General features: G+C 42.3%; 1 protein-coding gene across 1 annotated transcript in view; it reads right to left on the reverse strand.

Moving 5' to 3' along the window:
* fgfr3 (fibroblast growth factor receptor 3) overlaps positions 1-17,950 on the reverse strand; it is a 229,702-nt gene that overhangs the window by 145,458 nt on the left and 66,294 nt on the right. Inside the window, 1 exon segment of the mRNA XM_031787620.1 lies at positions 2,866-3,114. Coding sequence (XP_031643480.1) covers positions 2,866-3,114 — 249 coding nt within the window.

Raw genomic sequence — 17,950 nt, forward strand, 5'->3', positions numbered from 1 at the left:
CCAAACAAAGATCCAGTTTCCAGGACCACAAATACAAATTCCATCTAGACACCGTTGCCCTAGAGCACACAAAAAACTATACATACCTTGGCCTAAACATCAGCACCACAGGTAACTTCCACAAATCTGTGAACAATCTGAGAGAAGGCAAGAAGGGCCTTCTATGCCATCAAATGGAACATAAAATTCGATACACCAATTAGAATCTGGCAAAAAATACTTGAATCAGTTATAGAACCAATTGCCCTTTATGGTTGTGAGGTCTGGGGTCTGCTCACAAACCAAGAATTCACTAAATGGGACAAACACCAAATTGACACTCTTCATGCAGAATTCTGCAAAATGATCCTCTGTGTACAACGTAAAACATCAAATAATGCTTGCAGAGTAGAATTAGGCCGATACCCGCTAATGATCAAAATCCAGAAAAGAGCCGTTAACTTCTTGGATATAGGGGGCGCTATTTTAATTTTTGGATGAAAAACGTTCCCGTTTTAAACAAGATATTTTGTCACGAAAAGATGCTCGACTATGCATATAATTGACAGCTTTGGAAAGAAAACACTCTGACGTTTCCAAAACTGCAAAGATATTGTCTGTGAGTGCCACAGAACTGATGTTACAGAAAAAAAAACTGATAAAAATACAATCAGGAAGTGCCGCATTTTTTGAAAACGCCTCATGGCAATGACTCCTTATATGGCTGTGAAGGAGCTAGGAGTCAGCTTACCTTTTCCACGTTTTCTCCAAGGTGTCTGCAGCATTGTGACGTATTTGTAAGCATATCATTGGAAGATTGACCATAAGACACTACATCTACCAGGTGGTCGCTTGGTGTCCTCCGTCGCAATTATTGCGTAATCTCCAGCTGCAGTATTTTTCCGTTTGCCTCGGATGAGAAACCGACTGCCATGTTTGCCATGTTTCTGTCGATATTATGGAGCTAATTGGACTGCATTTTAGTTTTTTTTTCTTAGCCAAACGTGATGAACAAAACTGAGCTATTTCTCTTACACAAATAATATTTTGGGAAAAAATGAACATTTGCTATCTAACTGAGAGTCTCGTCATTGAAAACATCCGAAGTTCTTCAAAGGTAAATGATTTTATTTGAATGCTTTTCTTGTTTTTGTGAAAATGTTGCCTGCTGAATGCTAGGCTTAATGCTATGCTAGGCTATCAATACTCTTACACAAATGCTTGTGTAGCTTTGGTTAAAGCATATTTTGAAAATCTGAGATGACAGTGTTGTTAACAAAAGGCTAAGCTTGTGTTTCAATATATTTATTTCATTTCATTTGCGATTTTCATGAATAGGAAACGTTGCGTTATGGTAATGAGCTTGAGGCTATGATTACGCTCCCGGATATGGGATTGCTCGACGCTAGAGGTTAAATTCTATAACCACATAAAAGGAAGTGATTCCCAAACCTTCCATAACAAAGCCATCACCTACAGAGAGATGAACCTGGAGAAGAGTCCCCTAAGCAAGCTGGTCCTGGGGCTCTGGTCACAAACACAAACACACGCCATAGAGCCTCAGGACAGCAACACAATTAGACGCAACCAAATCATGAGAAAACAAAAAGATAATTACTTGACACATTGGAAAGAATTAACAAAAAAAATATTAGGGCTATTTGCCCCATAACAGAGAGTACACAGTGGCAGAATACCTGACCACTGTGACTGAACTAACATTAAGGAAAGCTTTGACTATGTACAGACTCAGTGAGCATAGCCTTGCTATTGAGAAAGGCCGCCGTAGACAGACCTGGCTCTCAAGAGAAGACAGGCTATGTGCACACTGCCCACAAAATGAGGTGGAAACTGAGACGCACTTCCTAACCTCCTGCCCAATGTATGACCATATTAGAGACACATATTTCCCTCAGATTATACAGATCCACAAAGAATTCGAAAACAAATCCAATTTTGATAAACTCCCATATCTACTCGGTCAAATTCCACAGTGTGCATCACAGCAGCAAGATATGTGACCTGTTGCCACGAGAAAAGGGCAACCAGTGAAGTACAAATCTGTCGTTCTGCCCCTGAACAGGCAGTTAACCCACTGTTCCCAGTCCGTCATTGAAAATAAGAATGTGTTCTTAACTGACTTGCCTGGTTAAATAAAGGTTAAAAAAAAGACAAATTAAAAAAATTGTTTTGAAACTTCTGTATGTGTAAAGTTTACTGTTAATTTTTATTGTTTATTTCACTTTATATATTCACTTTATATATTATCTACCTCACTTGCTTTGGCAATGTTAACACATGTTTCCCATACCAATAAAGCCCCTTGAAGCCCCATTGAATTGAATTGAGAGAGAGAGAGAGAGAGTGGTGGGAAAAGGAAAGATAGAGAGATTTAGGAGAGAGAGGAGGGAAAAGGATAGCCAAAGATAGAGAGAGAGAGAGAGAGAGAGAGAGAGAGGAGAGAGGAGGGAAAAGGATAGCTAACCAGAGAGAGAGAGAGAGAGAGGAGGGAAAAGGATAGCCAACCAGAGAGAGAGAGAGGAGAGAGGAGGGAAAAGGATAGCCAACCAGAGAGAGAGAGAGAGAGAGGAGGGAAAAGGATAGCCAACCAGAGAGAGAGAGAGAGGAGAGAGGAGGGAAAAGGATAGCCAACCAGAGAGAGAGAGAGGAGAGAGGAGGGAAAAGGATAGCCAACCAGAGAGAGAGAGAGAGAGAGAGAGAGGAGGGAAAAGGATAGCCAACCAGAGAGAGAGAGTGGAGAGAGGAGGGAAAGGATAGCCAACCAGAGAGACAGAGAGAGGAGAGAGGAGGAAAAGGATAGCCAACCAGAGGTAAATATAAAACCAGACGGATAGCAAGAGAGATGGAGATGTATGATGATGTCACCTGTCACTCTGATTGTGTAGTTGCTGAGCAGGTTGTTGTCGTGAGTGACGTGGCAGGAGTACATGCCGGAGTCCTCGTAAGACACGTTGATGATGCGTAGAACCCTCTGGTCTACTCGCGTCCGGTTGCTAGGCAACAGGCCGCTGCCATCCTTGAACCAGAGGACAGCTTGGGCGGGACCGTTGGGGTTACAGGACAGATCCAGGGTGTCCCCAGTAGAGACCACATAGTCCTCCAGGAACACAGAGTCTAGAAGGGGAGAGAGAGAGACACAGACAAACAGAGAGATTACACATAGAGGAAGACTGCCTCGAAAGACAAAGCGTGTATAGCCAGGGACAAAGAGAAAGGGTTAGGGAGCAGAGAGAGAGACAGACAGGGTTAGGGGACAGAAAGAGACAGACAGGGTTAGGGGACAGAGAGAGCAACAGACAGGGTTAGGGGACAGAGAGAGAGACAGACAGGGTTAGGGAGCAGAGAGAGAGACAGACTGGGTTAGGGGACAGAGAGAGAGACAGACAGGGTTAGGGGACAGAGAGAAAGACAGACAGGGTTAGGGGACAGAGAGAGAGAGACAGACAGGGTTAGGGGATAGAGAGAAAGACAGACAGGGTTAGGGGACAGAGAGAGACAGACAGGGTTAGGGGACAGAGAGAGAGACAGACAGGGTTAGGGGACAGAGAGAGAGACAGACAGGGTTAGGGGACAGAGGGAGAGACAGACAGGGTTAGGGGACAGAGAGAGAGACAGACAGGGTTAGGGGACAGAGAGAGAGACAGACAGGGTTAGGGGACAGAGAGAGACAGACAGGGTTAGGGGACAGAGAGAGAAACAGACAGGGTTAGGGGACAGAGAGAGACAGACAGGGTTAGGGGACAGAGAGAGAGACAGACAGGGTTAGGGGGACAGAGAGAGACAGACAGGGTTAGGGGACAGAGAGAGAGACAGACAGGGTTAGGGGACAGAGAGAGAGACAGACAGGGTTAGGGGACAGAGAGAGAGACAGACAGGGTTAGGGGACAGAGAGAGAGACAGACAGGGTTAGGGGACAGAGAGAGAGACAGACAGGGTTAGGGGACAGAGAGAGAGACAGACAGGGTTAGGGGACAGAGAGAGAGACAGACAGGGTTAGGGGACAGAGAGAGAGACAGACAGGGTTAGGGGACAGAGAGAGAGACAGACAGGGTTAGGGGACAGAGAGAGAAACAGACAGGGTTACACTCTTATAAAAAAGGGTTCTGAAGGGGTTCTACCAAGACCTGTTTCGATCAGAAGACAATGGTTCTTCGTAAGGCAAAGGGTTCTACACAGAACCTTTAACATTCTAAGAACTGGTTCTAGAAGAAAGGGCTCTTTGATGATTCTTTGGAAGGTGAGAAGGGTTCTACATATATGGTATTTCCCAACATGCTCTATTGCAGGGAGATTTTCAGAATAGTTTGTTTTACTGTTAAATCTGTTGTTTTTGCAGTGATTGATTGGTTAATGTCATGCTGCACAGAGATCAATAACACACTGTATTCTAGTTGATTAATGTTATGCTGCACAGAGATCAATAACACACTGTGTTCTAGTTGATTCATGTCATGATGCACAGAGATCAATAACACACTGTGTTCTAGTTGATTCATGTCATGCTGCACAGAGATCAATAACACACTGTATTCTAGTTGATTCATGTCATGCTGCACAGAGATCAATAACACACTGTGTTCTAGTTGATTAATGTTATGCTGCACAGAGATCAATAACACACTGTTTTCTAGTTGATTAATGTTATACTGCACAGAGATCAATAACACACTGTTTTCTAGTTGATTAATGTCATGCTGCACAGAGATCAATAACACACTGTTTTCTAGTTGATTAATGTTATGCTGCACAGAGATCAATAACACACTGTATTCTAGTTGATTCATGTCATGCTGCACAGAGATCAATAACACACTGTATTCTAGTTGATTAATGTCATGCTGCACAGAGATCAATAACACACTGTATTCTAGTTGATTCATGTCATGCTGCACAGAGATCAATAACACACTGTATTCTAGTTGATTCATGTCATGCTGCACAGAGATCAATAACACACTGTATTCTAGTTGATTCATGTCATGCTGCACAGAGATCAATAACACACTGTATTCTAGTTGATTAATGTCATGCTGCACAGAGATCAATAACACACTGTATTCTAGTTGATTCATGTCATGCTGCACAGAGATCAATAACACACTGTATTCTAGTTGATTCATGTCATGCTGCACAGAGATCAATAACACACCTGCTAATATTTTGATTTAAAATCAAATCAAAATCCAATTGTATTTGTCACATACAAGTGTTTAGCAGATGTTATTGCGGATATAGTGAAACACTCGTTTTAATGGACCTGTTGCTGAGATGGTTGTTCCAACGTAGATGATGGAGGTCGACTCAGTAATCAATCTACCCTGACAGTCATTCAGAATGCAGGTTGCCGGTCATTAACAATTCCACCTGTTGGATATCCTAACTCTGGCTGGATTCCAATAGAAATTACACAACACTTCGCTTGCAGGCCTGATGTGGCCTGTAAACCACCCTGTGTTAGGCTATAACCAGGCCCTTAAATAAAGGTCTTATATATTGTATGTAATCTATTGTCATAACATGACATTTTAAGGCTAATAAGGCTGGTAGAACTGTTCATAGAGGGTTCTAGGTAGAACCCTACGTAGGGGGTTCTAGGTAGAACCCTCTGCAAAGGATTCTACCCAGCAACAGAAAGGGTCCCCTATGGGGACAAACTGATGATCCTGGTATGCTTCCACTTAGCACCTTTTTCTCTAAGAGTTAGAGACAGGGTTATGGGACAGAGAGAGACAGACAGGGTCAACTCTCTCTCTCTCCCTCCATCTTCCTCTACCTCTCTCTCCCCCCTCTCTCTCTCCCTCCATCTTCCTCTCCCTCTCTCTCTCCATCTCTTCCCCCTCTCTCTCTCTCTCTCTCCATCTCTCCACCTCTCTCTCTCTCCCTCTCTCTCCCTCTCTCTCTCTCTCTCTCTCTCTCTCTCTCTCTCTCTCTCTCTCTCTCTCTCTCTCCCCCTCTCCATCTTTCCTCTCTCTCTCTCTCTCTCTCTCTCTCTCTCTCTCTCTCTCTCTCTCTCTCTCTCTCTCTCTCTCTCTCTCTCTCTCTCTCTCTCTCCATCGTTCCTCTCTTTCCTCTCTCTCCCTCTCTCTTTCCTCTCTGTCCCTCTCTCTCCCCTTCTCTCCCCCTCTCCATCTTTCCTCTCTTTCCTCTCTGTCCCTCTCTCTCCCCTTCTCTCCCCCTCTCAGACAATAGATGAACTACTTTCCTGTAAAATAGCTGAAAGTGTGAATGTGCGTTACCATGGTTCCATGGTAGATGGAGATCATGAATGAGTTATGATGATTCCTATCCTACAGTATGGGGGAGTATTTAAAACAGAGAAAGACAACTTCAGAAGGATTGGTTAATGAGTTTATAGAGCGAGTTTGTGTTGTTTACACACACACACACACACACATACACACACCGTGTGCAGTGTGTGTGTGTAGTGTGTGTAGTGTTTGAAGTGTGTGTAGAGTGTGTAGTGTTTGTAGTGTGTGCAGTGTGTGTAGTGTGTGCAGTGTTTGTAGTGTGTGTAGTGTAGTGTTTGTAGTGTGTGTAGTGTGTGTAGTGAGTGTGTGTGTGTGTGTGTGTGTGTGTGTGTGTGTGTGTGTGTGTGTGTGTGTGTGTGTGTGTAGTGTTTGTAGTGTGTGTGTGCAGTGTGTGTGTATAAGGTGTGTAGTCATTTCAATGACAACAGGACAACATGAGAACAGGAGAACAGGACAACAGGAGAACAGGAGAACAGGAAAACAGGAGAACAGGAGAACAGGAGAACAGGAGAACAGGAAAACAGGAAAACAGGACAACAGGACAACAGGAAACAAGACAACAGGAAAACAGGAGAACAGGAGAACAGGAGAACAGGACAACAGGAGAACAGGACAACAGGAGAACAGGACAACAGGAGAACAGGAGATGACCCAGGGAAGATCTCAGATGGACAAACATATAACATTCATAATGGGTTCATCTTTCCTTTAACTTAACCAATCAGAATGTAATGCCTGAACTGTTAACCAATTGGAATTAATGAACTAACATTAGAGTTGTTTTTGTTTTAACCCTGTCCCAAACCTTAACCTTAACCTTTAACCCAGTCTGACTGAATACATTATCTTAACCCAGTCTGAATGAATACCTTAACCTTTAACCATATCCCAAACCTTAACCTTTAACCCAGTCTGACTGAATACATTATCTTAACCCAGTCTTACTGAATACCTTATCTTAACCCAGACTGAATGAATGCCTTAACTTAACCCAGTCTGAATGAATGCCTTAACTTAACCCAGTCTGAATGAATGCCTTAACTTAACCCACTCTGAATGAATGCCTTAACCTTTAACCCAGTCTGAATGAATGCCTTAACTTAACCCAGTCTGAATGAATGCCTTAACTTAACCCACTCTGAATGAATGCCTTAACCTTTAACCCAGTCTGAATGAATGCCTTAACTTAACCCAGTCTGAATGAATGCCTTAACCTTTAACCCAGTCTGAATAAATGCCTTAACCTTTAACCCAGTCTGAATGAATGCCTTAACCTTTAACCCAGACTGAATGAATGCCTTAACTTAACCCAGTCTGAATGAATGCCTTAACTTAACCCACTCTGAATGAATGCCTTAACTTAACCCACTCTGAATGAATGCCTTAACCTTTAACCCAGTCTGAATGAATGCCTTAACTTAACCCAGTCTGAATGAATGCCTTAACTTAACCCAGTCTGAATGAATGCCTTAACTTAACCCACTCTGAATGAATGCCTTAACCTTTAACCCACTCTGAATGAATGCCTTAACCTTTAACCCAGTCTGAATGAATGCCTTAACTTAACCCAGTCTGAATTAATGCCTTAACTTAACCCAGTCTGAATGAATGCCTTAACTTAACCCAGTCTGAATGAATGCCTTAACTTAACCCACTCTGAATGAATGCCTTAACTTAACCCACTCTGAATGAATGCCTTAACTTAACCCACTCTGAATGAATGCCTTAACCTTTAACCCAGTCTGAATGAATGCCTTAACTTAACCCAGTCTTAATGAATGCCTTAACTTAACCCACTCTGAATGAATGCCTTAACCTTTACCCCAGTCTGAATGAATGCCTTAACTTAACCCAGTCTGAATGAATGCCTTAACTTAACCCAGTCTGAATGAATGCCTTAACTTAACCCAGTCTGAATGAATGCCTTAACCTTTACCCAGTCTGAATGAATGCCTTAACCTTTACCCCAGTCTGAATGAATGCCTTAACCCAGTCTGAATGAATGCCTTAACCCAGTCTGAATGAATGACTTAACCCAGTCTGAATGAATGCCTTAACTTAACCCAGTCTGAATGAATGCCTTAACCCAGTCTGAATGAATGCCTTAACCCAGTCTGAATGAATGCCTTAACCCAGTCTGAATGAATGTCTTAACCTTTAACCCAGTCTGAATGAATGCCTTAACCTTTAACCCAGTCTGAATGAATGCCTTAACCTTTAACCCAGTCTGAATGAATGCCTTAACTTAACCCAGTCTGAATGAATGCCTTAACTTAACCCAGTCTGAATGAATGCCTTAACTTAACCCAATCTGAATGAATGCCTTAACCTTTACCCCAGTCTGAATGAATGCCTTAACCTTTACCCCAGTCTGAATGAATGCCTTAACCCAGTCTGAATGAATGCCTTAACCTTTACCCCAGTCTGAATGAATGCCTTAACCTTTAACCCAGTCTGAATGAATGCCTTAACTTAACCCAGTCTGAATGAATGCCTTAACCCAGTCTGAATGAATGCCTTAACCTTTACCCCAGTCTGAATGAATGCCTTAACCCAGTCTGAATGAATGCCTTAACTTAACCCAGTCTGAATGAATGCCTTAACCCAGTCTGAATGAATGCCTTAACCTTTAACCCAGTCGGAATGAATGCCTTAACCTTTACCCCAGTCTGAATGAATGCCTTAACCCAGTCTGAATGAATGCCTTAACCTTTAACCCAGTCTGAATGAATGCCTTAACCTTTAACCCAGTCTGAATGAATGCCGTAACCTTTAACCCAGTCTGAATGAATGCCTTAACCTTTAACCCAGTCTGAATGAATGCCTTAACCTTTAACCCAGTCTGAATGAATGCCTTAACCTTTAACCCAGTCTGAATGAATGCCTTAACCCAGTCTGAATGAATGCCTTAACTTAACCCAGTCTGAATGAATGCCTTAACCCAGTCTGAATGAATGCCTTAACCCAGTCTGAATGAATGCCTTAACCCAGTCTGAATGAATGCCTTAACCTTTAACCCAGTCTGAATGAATGCCTTAACCTTTAACCCAGTCTGAATGAATGACTTAACCTTTAACCCAGTCTGAATGAATGCCTTAACTTAACCCAGTCTGAATGAATGCCTTAACTTAACCCAGTCTGAATGAATGCCTTAACCTTTACCCAGTCTGAATGAATGCCTTAACCATTACCCCAGTCTGAATGAATGCCTTAACCTTTACCCCAGTCTGAATGAATGCCTTAACCCAGTCTGAATGAATGCCTTAACCTTTACCCCAGTCTGAATGAATGCCTTAACCTTTAACCCAGTCTGAATGAATGCCTTAACTTAACCCAGTCTGAATGAATGCCTTAACCCAGTCTGAATGAATGCCTTAACCCAGTCTGAATGAATGCCTTAACCCAGTCTGAATGAATGCCTTAACCTTTAACCCAGTCGGAATGAATGCCTTAACCTTTAACCCAGTCTGAATGAATGCCGTAACCTTTAACCCAGTCTGAATGAATGCCTTAACTTAACCCAGTCTGAATGAATGCCTTAACTTAACCCAGTCTGAATGAATGCCTTAACTTAACCCACTCTGAATGAATGCCTTAACTTAACCCACTCTGAATGAATGCCTTAACTTAACCCACTCTAAATGAATGCCTTAACTTTAACCCAGTCTGAATGAATGCCTTAACCTTTAACCCAGTCTGAATGAATGCCTTAACTTAACCCACTCTGAATGAATGCCTTAACCTTACCCCAGTCTGAATGAATGCCTTAACTTACCCAGTCTGAATGAATGCCTTAACTTAACCCAGTCTGAATGAATGCCTTAACTTAACCCAGTCTGAATGAATGCCTTAACTTAACCCAGTCTGAATGAATGCCTTAACCTTTACCCAGTCTGAATGAATGCCTTAACCTTTACCCCAGTCTGAATGAATGCCTTAACCCAGTCTGAATGAATGCCTTAACCCAGTCTGAATGAATGCCTTAACCCAGTCTGAATGAATGCCTTAACTTAACCCAGTCTGAATGAATGCCTTAACCCAGTCTGAATGAATGCCTTAACCCAGTCTGAATGAATGCCTTAACCCAGTCTGAATGAATGCCTTAACCTTTAACCCAGTCTGAATGAATGCCTTAACCTTTAACCCAGTCTGAATGAATGCCTTAACCTTTAACCCAGTCTGAATGAATGCCTTAACTTAACCCAGTCTGAATGAATGCCTTAACTTAACCCAGTCTGAATGAATGCCTTAACCTTTACCCAGTCTGAATGAATGCCTTAACCTTTACCCCAGTCTGAATGAATGCCTTAACCTTTACCCCAGTCTGAATGAATGCCTTAACCCAGTCTGAATGAATGCCTTAACCTTTACCCCAGTCTGAATGAATGCCTTAACCTTTAACCCAGTCTGAATGAATGCCTTAACTTAACCCAGTCTGAATGAATGCCTTAACCCAGTCTGAATGAATGCCTTAACCTTTACCCCAGTCTGAATGAATGCCTTAACCCAGTCTGAATGAATGCCTTAACTTAACCCAGTCTGAATGAATGCCTTAACCCAGTCTGAATGAATGCCTTAACCTTTAACCCAGTCGGAATGAATGCCTTAACCTTTACCCCAGTCTGAATGAATGCCTTAACCCAGTCTGAATGAATGCCTTAACCTTTAACCCAGTCTGAATGAATGCCTTAACCTTTAACCCAGTCTGAATGAATGCCGTAACCTTTAACCCAGTCTGAATGAATGCCTTAACCTTTAACCCAGTCTGAATGAATGCCTTAACCTTTAACCCAGTCTGAATGAATGCCTTAACCTTTAACCCAGTCTGAATGAATGCCTTAACCCAGTCTGAATGAATGCCTTAACTTAACCCCGTCTGAATGAATGCCTTAACCCAGTCTGAATGAATGCCTTAACCCAGTCTGAATGAATGCCTTAACCCAGTCTGAATGAATGCCTTAACCCAGTCTGAATGAATGCCTTAACCTTTAACCCAGTCTGAATGAATGCCTTAACCTTTAACCCAGTCTGAATGAATGCCTTAACCTTTAACCCAGTCTGAATGAATGCCTTAACCTTTAACCCAGTCTGAATGAATGCCTTAACCCAGTCTGAATGAATGCCTTAACCTTTAACCCAGTCTGAATGAATGCCTTAACCCAGTCTGAATGAATGCCTTAACTTAACCCAGTCTGAATGAATGCCTTAACCCAGTCTGAATGAATGCCTTAACCTTTAACCCAGTCGGAATGAATGCCTTAACCTTTACCCCAGTCTGAATGAATGCCTTAACCCAGTCTGAATGAATGCCTTAACCTTTAACCCAGTCTAAATGAATGCCTTAACCTTTAACCCAGTCTGAATGAATGCCGTAACCTTTAACCCTGTCTGAATGAATGCCTTAACCTTTAACCCAGTCTGAATGAATGCCGTAACCTTTAACCCAGTCTGAATGAATGCCTTAACCTTTAACCCAGTCTGAATGGATGCCTTAACCTTTAACCCAGTCTGAATGAATGCCTTAACCTTTAACCCAGTCTGAATGAATGCCTTAACCCAGTCTGAATGAATGCCTTAACTTAACCCAGTCTGAATGAATGCCTTAACCCCAGTCTGAATGAATGCCTTAACCCGGTCTGAATGAATGCCTTAACCTTTAACCCAGTCTGAATGAATGCCTTAACCTTTAACCCAGTCTGAATGAATGCCTTAACCTTTACCCCAGTCTGAATGAATGCCTTAACTTAACCCAGTCTGAATGAATGCCTTAACCTTTACCCAGTCTGAATGAATGCCTTAACCTTTACCCCAGTCTGAATGAATGCCTTAACCTTTACCCCAGTCTGAATGAATGCCTTAACCCAGTCTGAATGAATGCCTTAACCTTTACCCCAGTCTGAATGAATGCCTTAACCTTTAACCCAGTCTGAATGAATGCCTTAACTTAACCCAGTCTGAATGAATGCCTTAACTTAACCCAGTCTGAATGAATGCCTTAACCCAGTCTGAATGAATGCCTTAACCCAGTCTGAATGAATGCCTTAACCCAGTCTGAATGAATGCCTTAACCCAGTCTGAATGAATGCCTTAACCTTTAACCCAGTCTGAATGAATGCCTTAACCTTTAACCCAGTCTGAATGAATGCCTTAACCTTTAACCCAGTCTGAATGAATGCCTTAACCTTTAACCCAGTCTGAATGAATGCCTTAACCCAGTCTGAATGAATGCCTTAACCTTTAACCCAGTCTGAATGAATGCCTTAACCCAGTCTGAATGAATGCCTTAACTTAACCCAGTCTGAATGAATGCCTTAACCCAGTCTGAATGAATGCCTTAACCTTTAACCCAGTCGGAATGAATGCCTTAACCTTTACCCCAGTCTGAATGAATGCCTTAACCCAGTCTGAATGAATGCCTTAACCTTTAACCCAGTCTGAATGAATGCCTTAACCTTTAACCCAGTCTGAATGAATGCCGTAACCTTTAACCCAGTCTGAATGAATGCCTTAACCTTTAACCCAGTCTGAATGAATGCCGTAACCTTTAACCCAGTCTGAATGAATGCCTTAACCTTTAACCCAGTCTGAATGGATGCCTTAACCTTTAACCCAGTCTGAATGAATGCCTTAACCTTTAACCCAGTCTGAATGAATGCCTTAACCCAGTCTGAATGAATGCCTTAACTTAACCCAGTCTGAATGAATGCCTTAACCCAGTCTGAATGAATGCCTTAACCCAGTCTGAATGAATGCCTTAACCTTTAACCCAGTCTGAATGAATGCCTTAACCTTTAACCCAGTCTGAATGAATGCCTTAACCTTTAACCCAGTCTGAATGAATGCCTTAACTTAACCCAGTCTGAATGAATGCCTTAACTTAACCCAGTCTGAATGAATGCCTTAACCTTTACCCAGTCTGAATGAATGCCTTAACCTTTACCCCAGTCTGAATGAATGCCTTAACCTTTACCCCAGTCTGAATGAATGCCTTAACCCAGTCTGAATGAATGCCTTAACCTTTACCCCAGTCTGAATGAATGCCTTAACCTTTAACCCAGTCTGAATGAATGCCTTAACTTAACCCAGTCTGAATGAATGCCTTAACTTAACCCAGTCTGAATGAATGCCTTAACCCAGTCTGAATGAATGCCTTAACCCAGTCTGAATGAATGCCTTAACCCAGTCTGAATGAATGCCTTAACCCAGTCTGAATGAATGCCTTAACCTTTAACCCAGTCTGAATGAATGCCTTAACCTTTAACCCAGTCTGAATGAATGCCTTAACCTTTAACCCAGTCTGAATGAATGCCTTAACCTTTAACCCAGTCTGAATGAATGCCTTAACCCAGTCTGAATGAATGCCTTAACCTTTAACCCAGTCTGAATGAATGCCTTAACCCAGTCTGAATGAATGCCTTAACTTAACCCAGTCTGAATGAATGCCTTAACCCAGTCTGAATGAATGCCTTAACCTTTAACCCAGTCGGAATGAATGCCTTAACCTTTACCCCAGTCTGAATGAATGCCTTAACCCAGTCTGAATGAATGCCTTAACCTTTAACCCAGTCTGAATGAATGCCTTAACCTTTAACCCAGTCTGAATGAATGCCGTAACCTTTAACCCAGTCTGAATGAATGCCTTAACCTTTAACCCAGTCTGAATGAATGCCGTAACCTTTAACCCAGTCTGAATGAATGCCTTAACCTTTAACCCAGTCTGAATGGATGCCTTAACCTTTAACCCAGTCTGAATGAATGCCTTAACCTTTAACCCAGTCTGAATGAATGCCTTAACCCAGTCTGAATGAATGCCTTAACTTAACCCAGTCTGAATGAATGCCTTAACCCAGTCTGAATGAATGCCTTAACCTTTACCCCAGTCTGAATGAATGCCTTAACCCAGTCTGAATGAATGCCTTAACTTAACCCAGTCTGAATGAATGCCTTAACTTAACCCAGTCTGAATGAATGCCTTAACCTTTAACCCAGTCGGAATGAATGCCTTAACCTTTACCCCAGTCTGAATGAAAGCCTTAACCCAGTCTGAATGAATGCCTTAACCTTTAACCCAGTCTGAATGAATGCCTTAACCTTTAACCCAGTCTGAATGAATGCCGTAACCTTTAACCCAGTCTGAATGAATGCCTTAACCTTTAACCCAGTCTGAATGAATGCCGTAACCTTTAACCCAGTCTGAATGAATGCCTTAACCTTTAACCCAGTCTGAATGAATGCCTTAACCTTTAACCCAGTCTGAATGAATGCCTTAACCTTTAACCCAGTCTGAATGAATGCCTTAACCTTTAACCCATTCTGAATGAATGCCTTAACCCAGTCTGAATGAATGCCTTAACCTTTAACCCAGTCTGAATGAATGCCTTAACCTTTAACCCAGTCTGAATGAATGCCTTAACCTTTAACCCAGTCTGAATGAATGCCTTAACCTTTAACCCAGTCTGAATGAATGCCTTAACCTTTAACCCAGTCTGAATGAATGTGTCACAGCTGTCTTCGTCCTCCTCATCTGACGAGGAGAAGCGAGAAGGATCGGAGGACCAATACGCAGCGTGGTAAAGTGTTCGTCATTTTAATAGAAAAACTGAACACTACAAACCAACAACATGACAACCGTGAAGCTAATCAACAATAGAGCTGACACAGACACTACACATAGTCAATCACCCACAACCCACAATGACAAAACTGGCTACCTAAATATGGTTCCCAATCAGAGACAACGACTAACACCTGCCTCTGATTGAGAACCATATCAGGCCAAACACAGACAAACTAGACATCCAACATAGAATGCCCACTCAGATCACACCCTGACCAAACAAAACATAGAAACATACAAAGCAAACTATGGTCAGTGCGTGACAGAATGCTTTAACCTTTAACCCAGTCGGAATGAATGCCTTAACTTAACCACAGAGTTGTCTCTGTGAGCCTAAATCGTCTGGAGCTCATGCGGGAGCTGTATGCCTAATACAGTACATCGGTAGATGAAGTCAGTTAACTGGTGAAAAAAAGTTGTTTATCCAAGGATGTGAAGAAATGACGCGAGACTGTGATATCTTGTTGGTAATCCAGGTATGAGTGTAAACACATAACAGAGGGTCTACTGTCCTGCTGCTAACCTGACGGATAGTAGAAATACAGAGACTCTATAAACACTGGGACAGTTATTCTTCAACACTATCACGTATCATCCTAACCCCCAATATAACATCCCTGTAGATTTACTCCTCCGTTCATTTACTGCCTACAGAGAATCATGGTACGACGAACCAGACCACCAGACAGACAGACAAGCAGATAACCAGATAACCAGGCAGACAGACAGACAGACAGACAGACAGACAGACAGACAGACAGACAGACAGACAGACAGGCAGGCAGGCAGGCAGGCAGGCAGATAGACAGACAGACAGACAAGCAGATAACCAGACAGACAGACAGACAGACAGACAGACAGACAGACAGACAGACAGACAGACAGACAGACAACCAGACAACCAGATATGAGGTATTATAGGTGTTCCATGGTACTGTAGGTGTTCCAGGGTACTGTAGGTGTTCCAGGGTATTATATAGGTGTTCCATGGTAATATATATGTGTTCCATGGTAATATATAGGTGTTCCATGGTAATATATATATGTTCCATGGTAATATATATGTGTTCCATGGTAATATATGTGTTCCATGGTAATATGTTCCAGGGTCTTGTAGGTGTTCTATGTCTTTAGAAACTTCACATATACTTTCTGAATTAGAAAAATACTGTCTGATACGTAATTGTGTGTGTGTGTGTGTGTGTGTGTGTATACAGTGCCTTGCAAAAGTATTCAACCCCTTTGGCGTTAGTTCCTATTTTGTTGCAATACAACCAGTAATTTAAATGGATATTTATTTGGATTTCATGTAATGGATTTACACAAATTAGTCCAAATTGGTGAAGTGAAAGTGAAAATAACTTGAAACAGAAAAGTTGTGTGTGTATATGTATTCACCCCCTTTCCTATGAAACTCCTAAATAAGATCTGGTGCAACCAATTACCTACAGAGGTCACATAATTTGTGAAATGAAAGTCCAACTGTGTGCAATCTAAGTGTCACATGACCTCAGTATATATACACCTGTTCTGAAAGGCCCCAGAGTTTGCAACACCACTAAGCAAGGGGCACCACCAAGCAAGTGGCAACATGAAGACCAAGGACCTCTCCAAACAGGTCAGGGACAAAGTTGTAAAGAAGTACAGATCAGGGTTGGTTTATAAAAAAATATCAGAAACTTTGAACATCCCACGGAGCACCATTAAATACATTATTAAATCATGGAAAGAATATGGCACCACAACAAACCTGCCAAGAGAGGGCCGCCCACCAAAATTCACAGACCAGGCAAGGGGGGCATTAATCAGAGAGGCAACAAAGAGACCAAGGATAACCCTGAAGGATCTGCAAAGCTCCACAGCGGAGATTGGAGTATCTGTCCATAGGACCACTTTAAGCCGTACACTCCACAGAGCTGGGCTTTATGGAGGAGTGTCCAGAAAAAAAGCCCTTGCTTATAAATAAAAAAATAAGCAAACACGTTTGGTGTTCACCAAAAGGCATGTGGGAGACTCCCCAAACATATGGAAGAAGGTACTCTGGTCAGGTTAGACAAAAATGTAGCATTTTGGCAATCAAGGAAAACGCTATTTCTGGAGCAAACTCAACACCTTTCATCACCCGAGGGCACCATCCCCACATTGAAGCGTGGTGGTGGCAGCATCATGCTGTGGGGATGTTTTTCATCGGCAGGGTCTGGGAAACTGGTCAGAATTGAAGGAATGATGGATGGTGCTAAATACAGGGAAATTATTGAGGGAAACATGTTTCAGTCTTCCAGAGATTTGAGACAAGGACGGAAGTTCACCTTCCAGCAGAACAATGACCCTAAGCATACTGCTAAAGCAACACTCGAGTGGTTTAAGGGGAAACATTTAAATGTCTTGGAATGGCCTAGTCTTGTCTTGGAATGAGAATCTGTGGTATGACTTAAAGATTGCTGTACACCAACGGAACCCATCCAACTTGAAGGAGTTTTGGCTTGAAGAATGGGCAAAAATCCCAGTGACTAGATGTGCCAAGCTTATAGAGAAATACCCCAAGAGATTTGCAGCTGTAATTGCGGCAAAAGGTGGCTCTACAAAGTATTGACTTTGGGGGGTGAATAGTTATGCACGCTCAAGTTCCGTTTTTTTGTGTTATTTCTTGTTTGTTTCACAATAAAAAATATTATGCATCTTGAAAGTGGTAGGCATGTTGTTTACATCAAATGATAGAACCTCACCCCCCCAAAAAACATCTATTTTAATTCCAGGTTGTAAGGCAACAAAATAGGAAAAATACCAAGGGGTGAATTCTTTCTCAAGCCACTGTAGTTGTGGATGGATTACTAGTGGCTTCCATCATTCTTAAATGGAAGAAGTATGGAACCACCAAGACTTCCTAGAGCTGGCCGACCAGGCAAAATTGAGCAATCGGGGGAGAAGGGCCTTGGTCAGGGAGGTGACCAAGAACCTGATAGTCATTCTGACAGAGCTCCAGAGTTCCTCTGTGGAGATGGGAGAACCTTCCAGAAGAATAACCATCTCTTCAGCACTCCACCAATCAGGCCTTTATAGTAGAGTGGCCAGATGGAAGCCACTC

Source organism: Oncorhynchus kisutch, linkage group LG14, assembly GCF_002021735.2.
Source record: "Oncorhynchus kisutch isolate 150728-3 linkage group LG14, Okis_V2, whole genome shotgun sequence".
Lineage (NCBI taxonomy): Eukaryota > Metazoa > Chordata > Actinopteri > Salmoniformes > Salmonidae > Oncorhynchus > Oncorhynchus kisutch.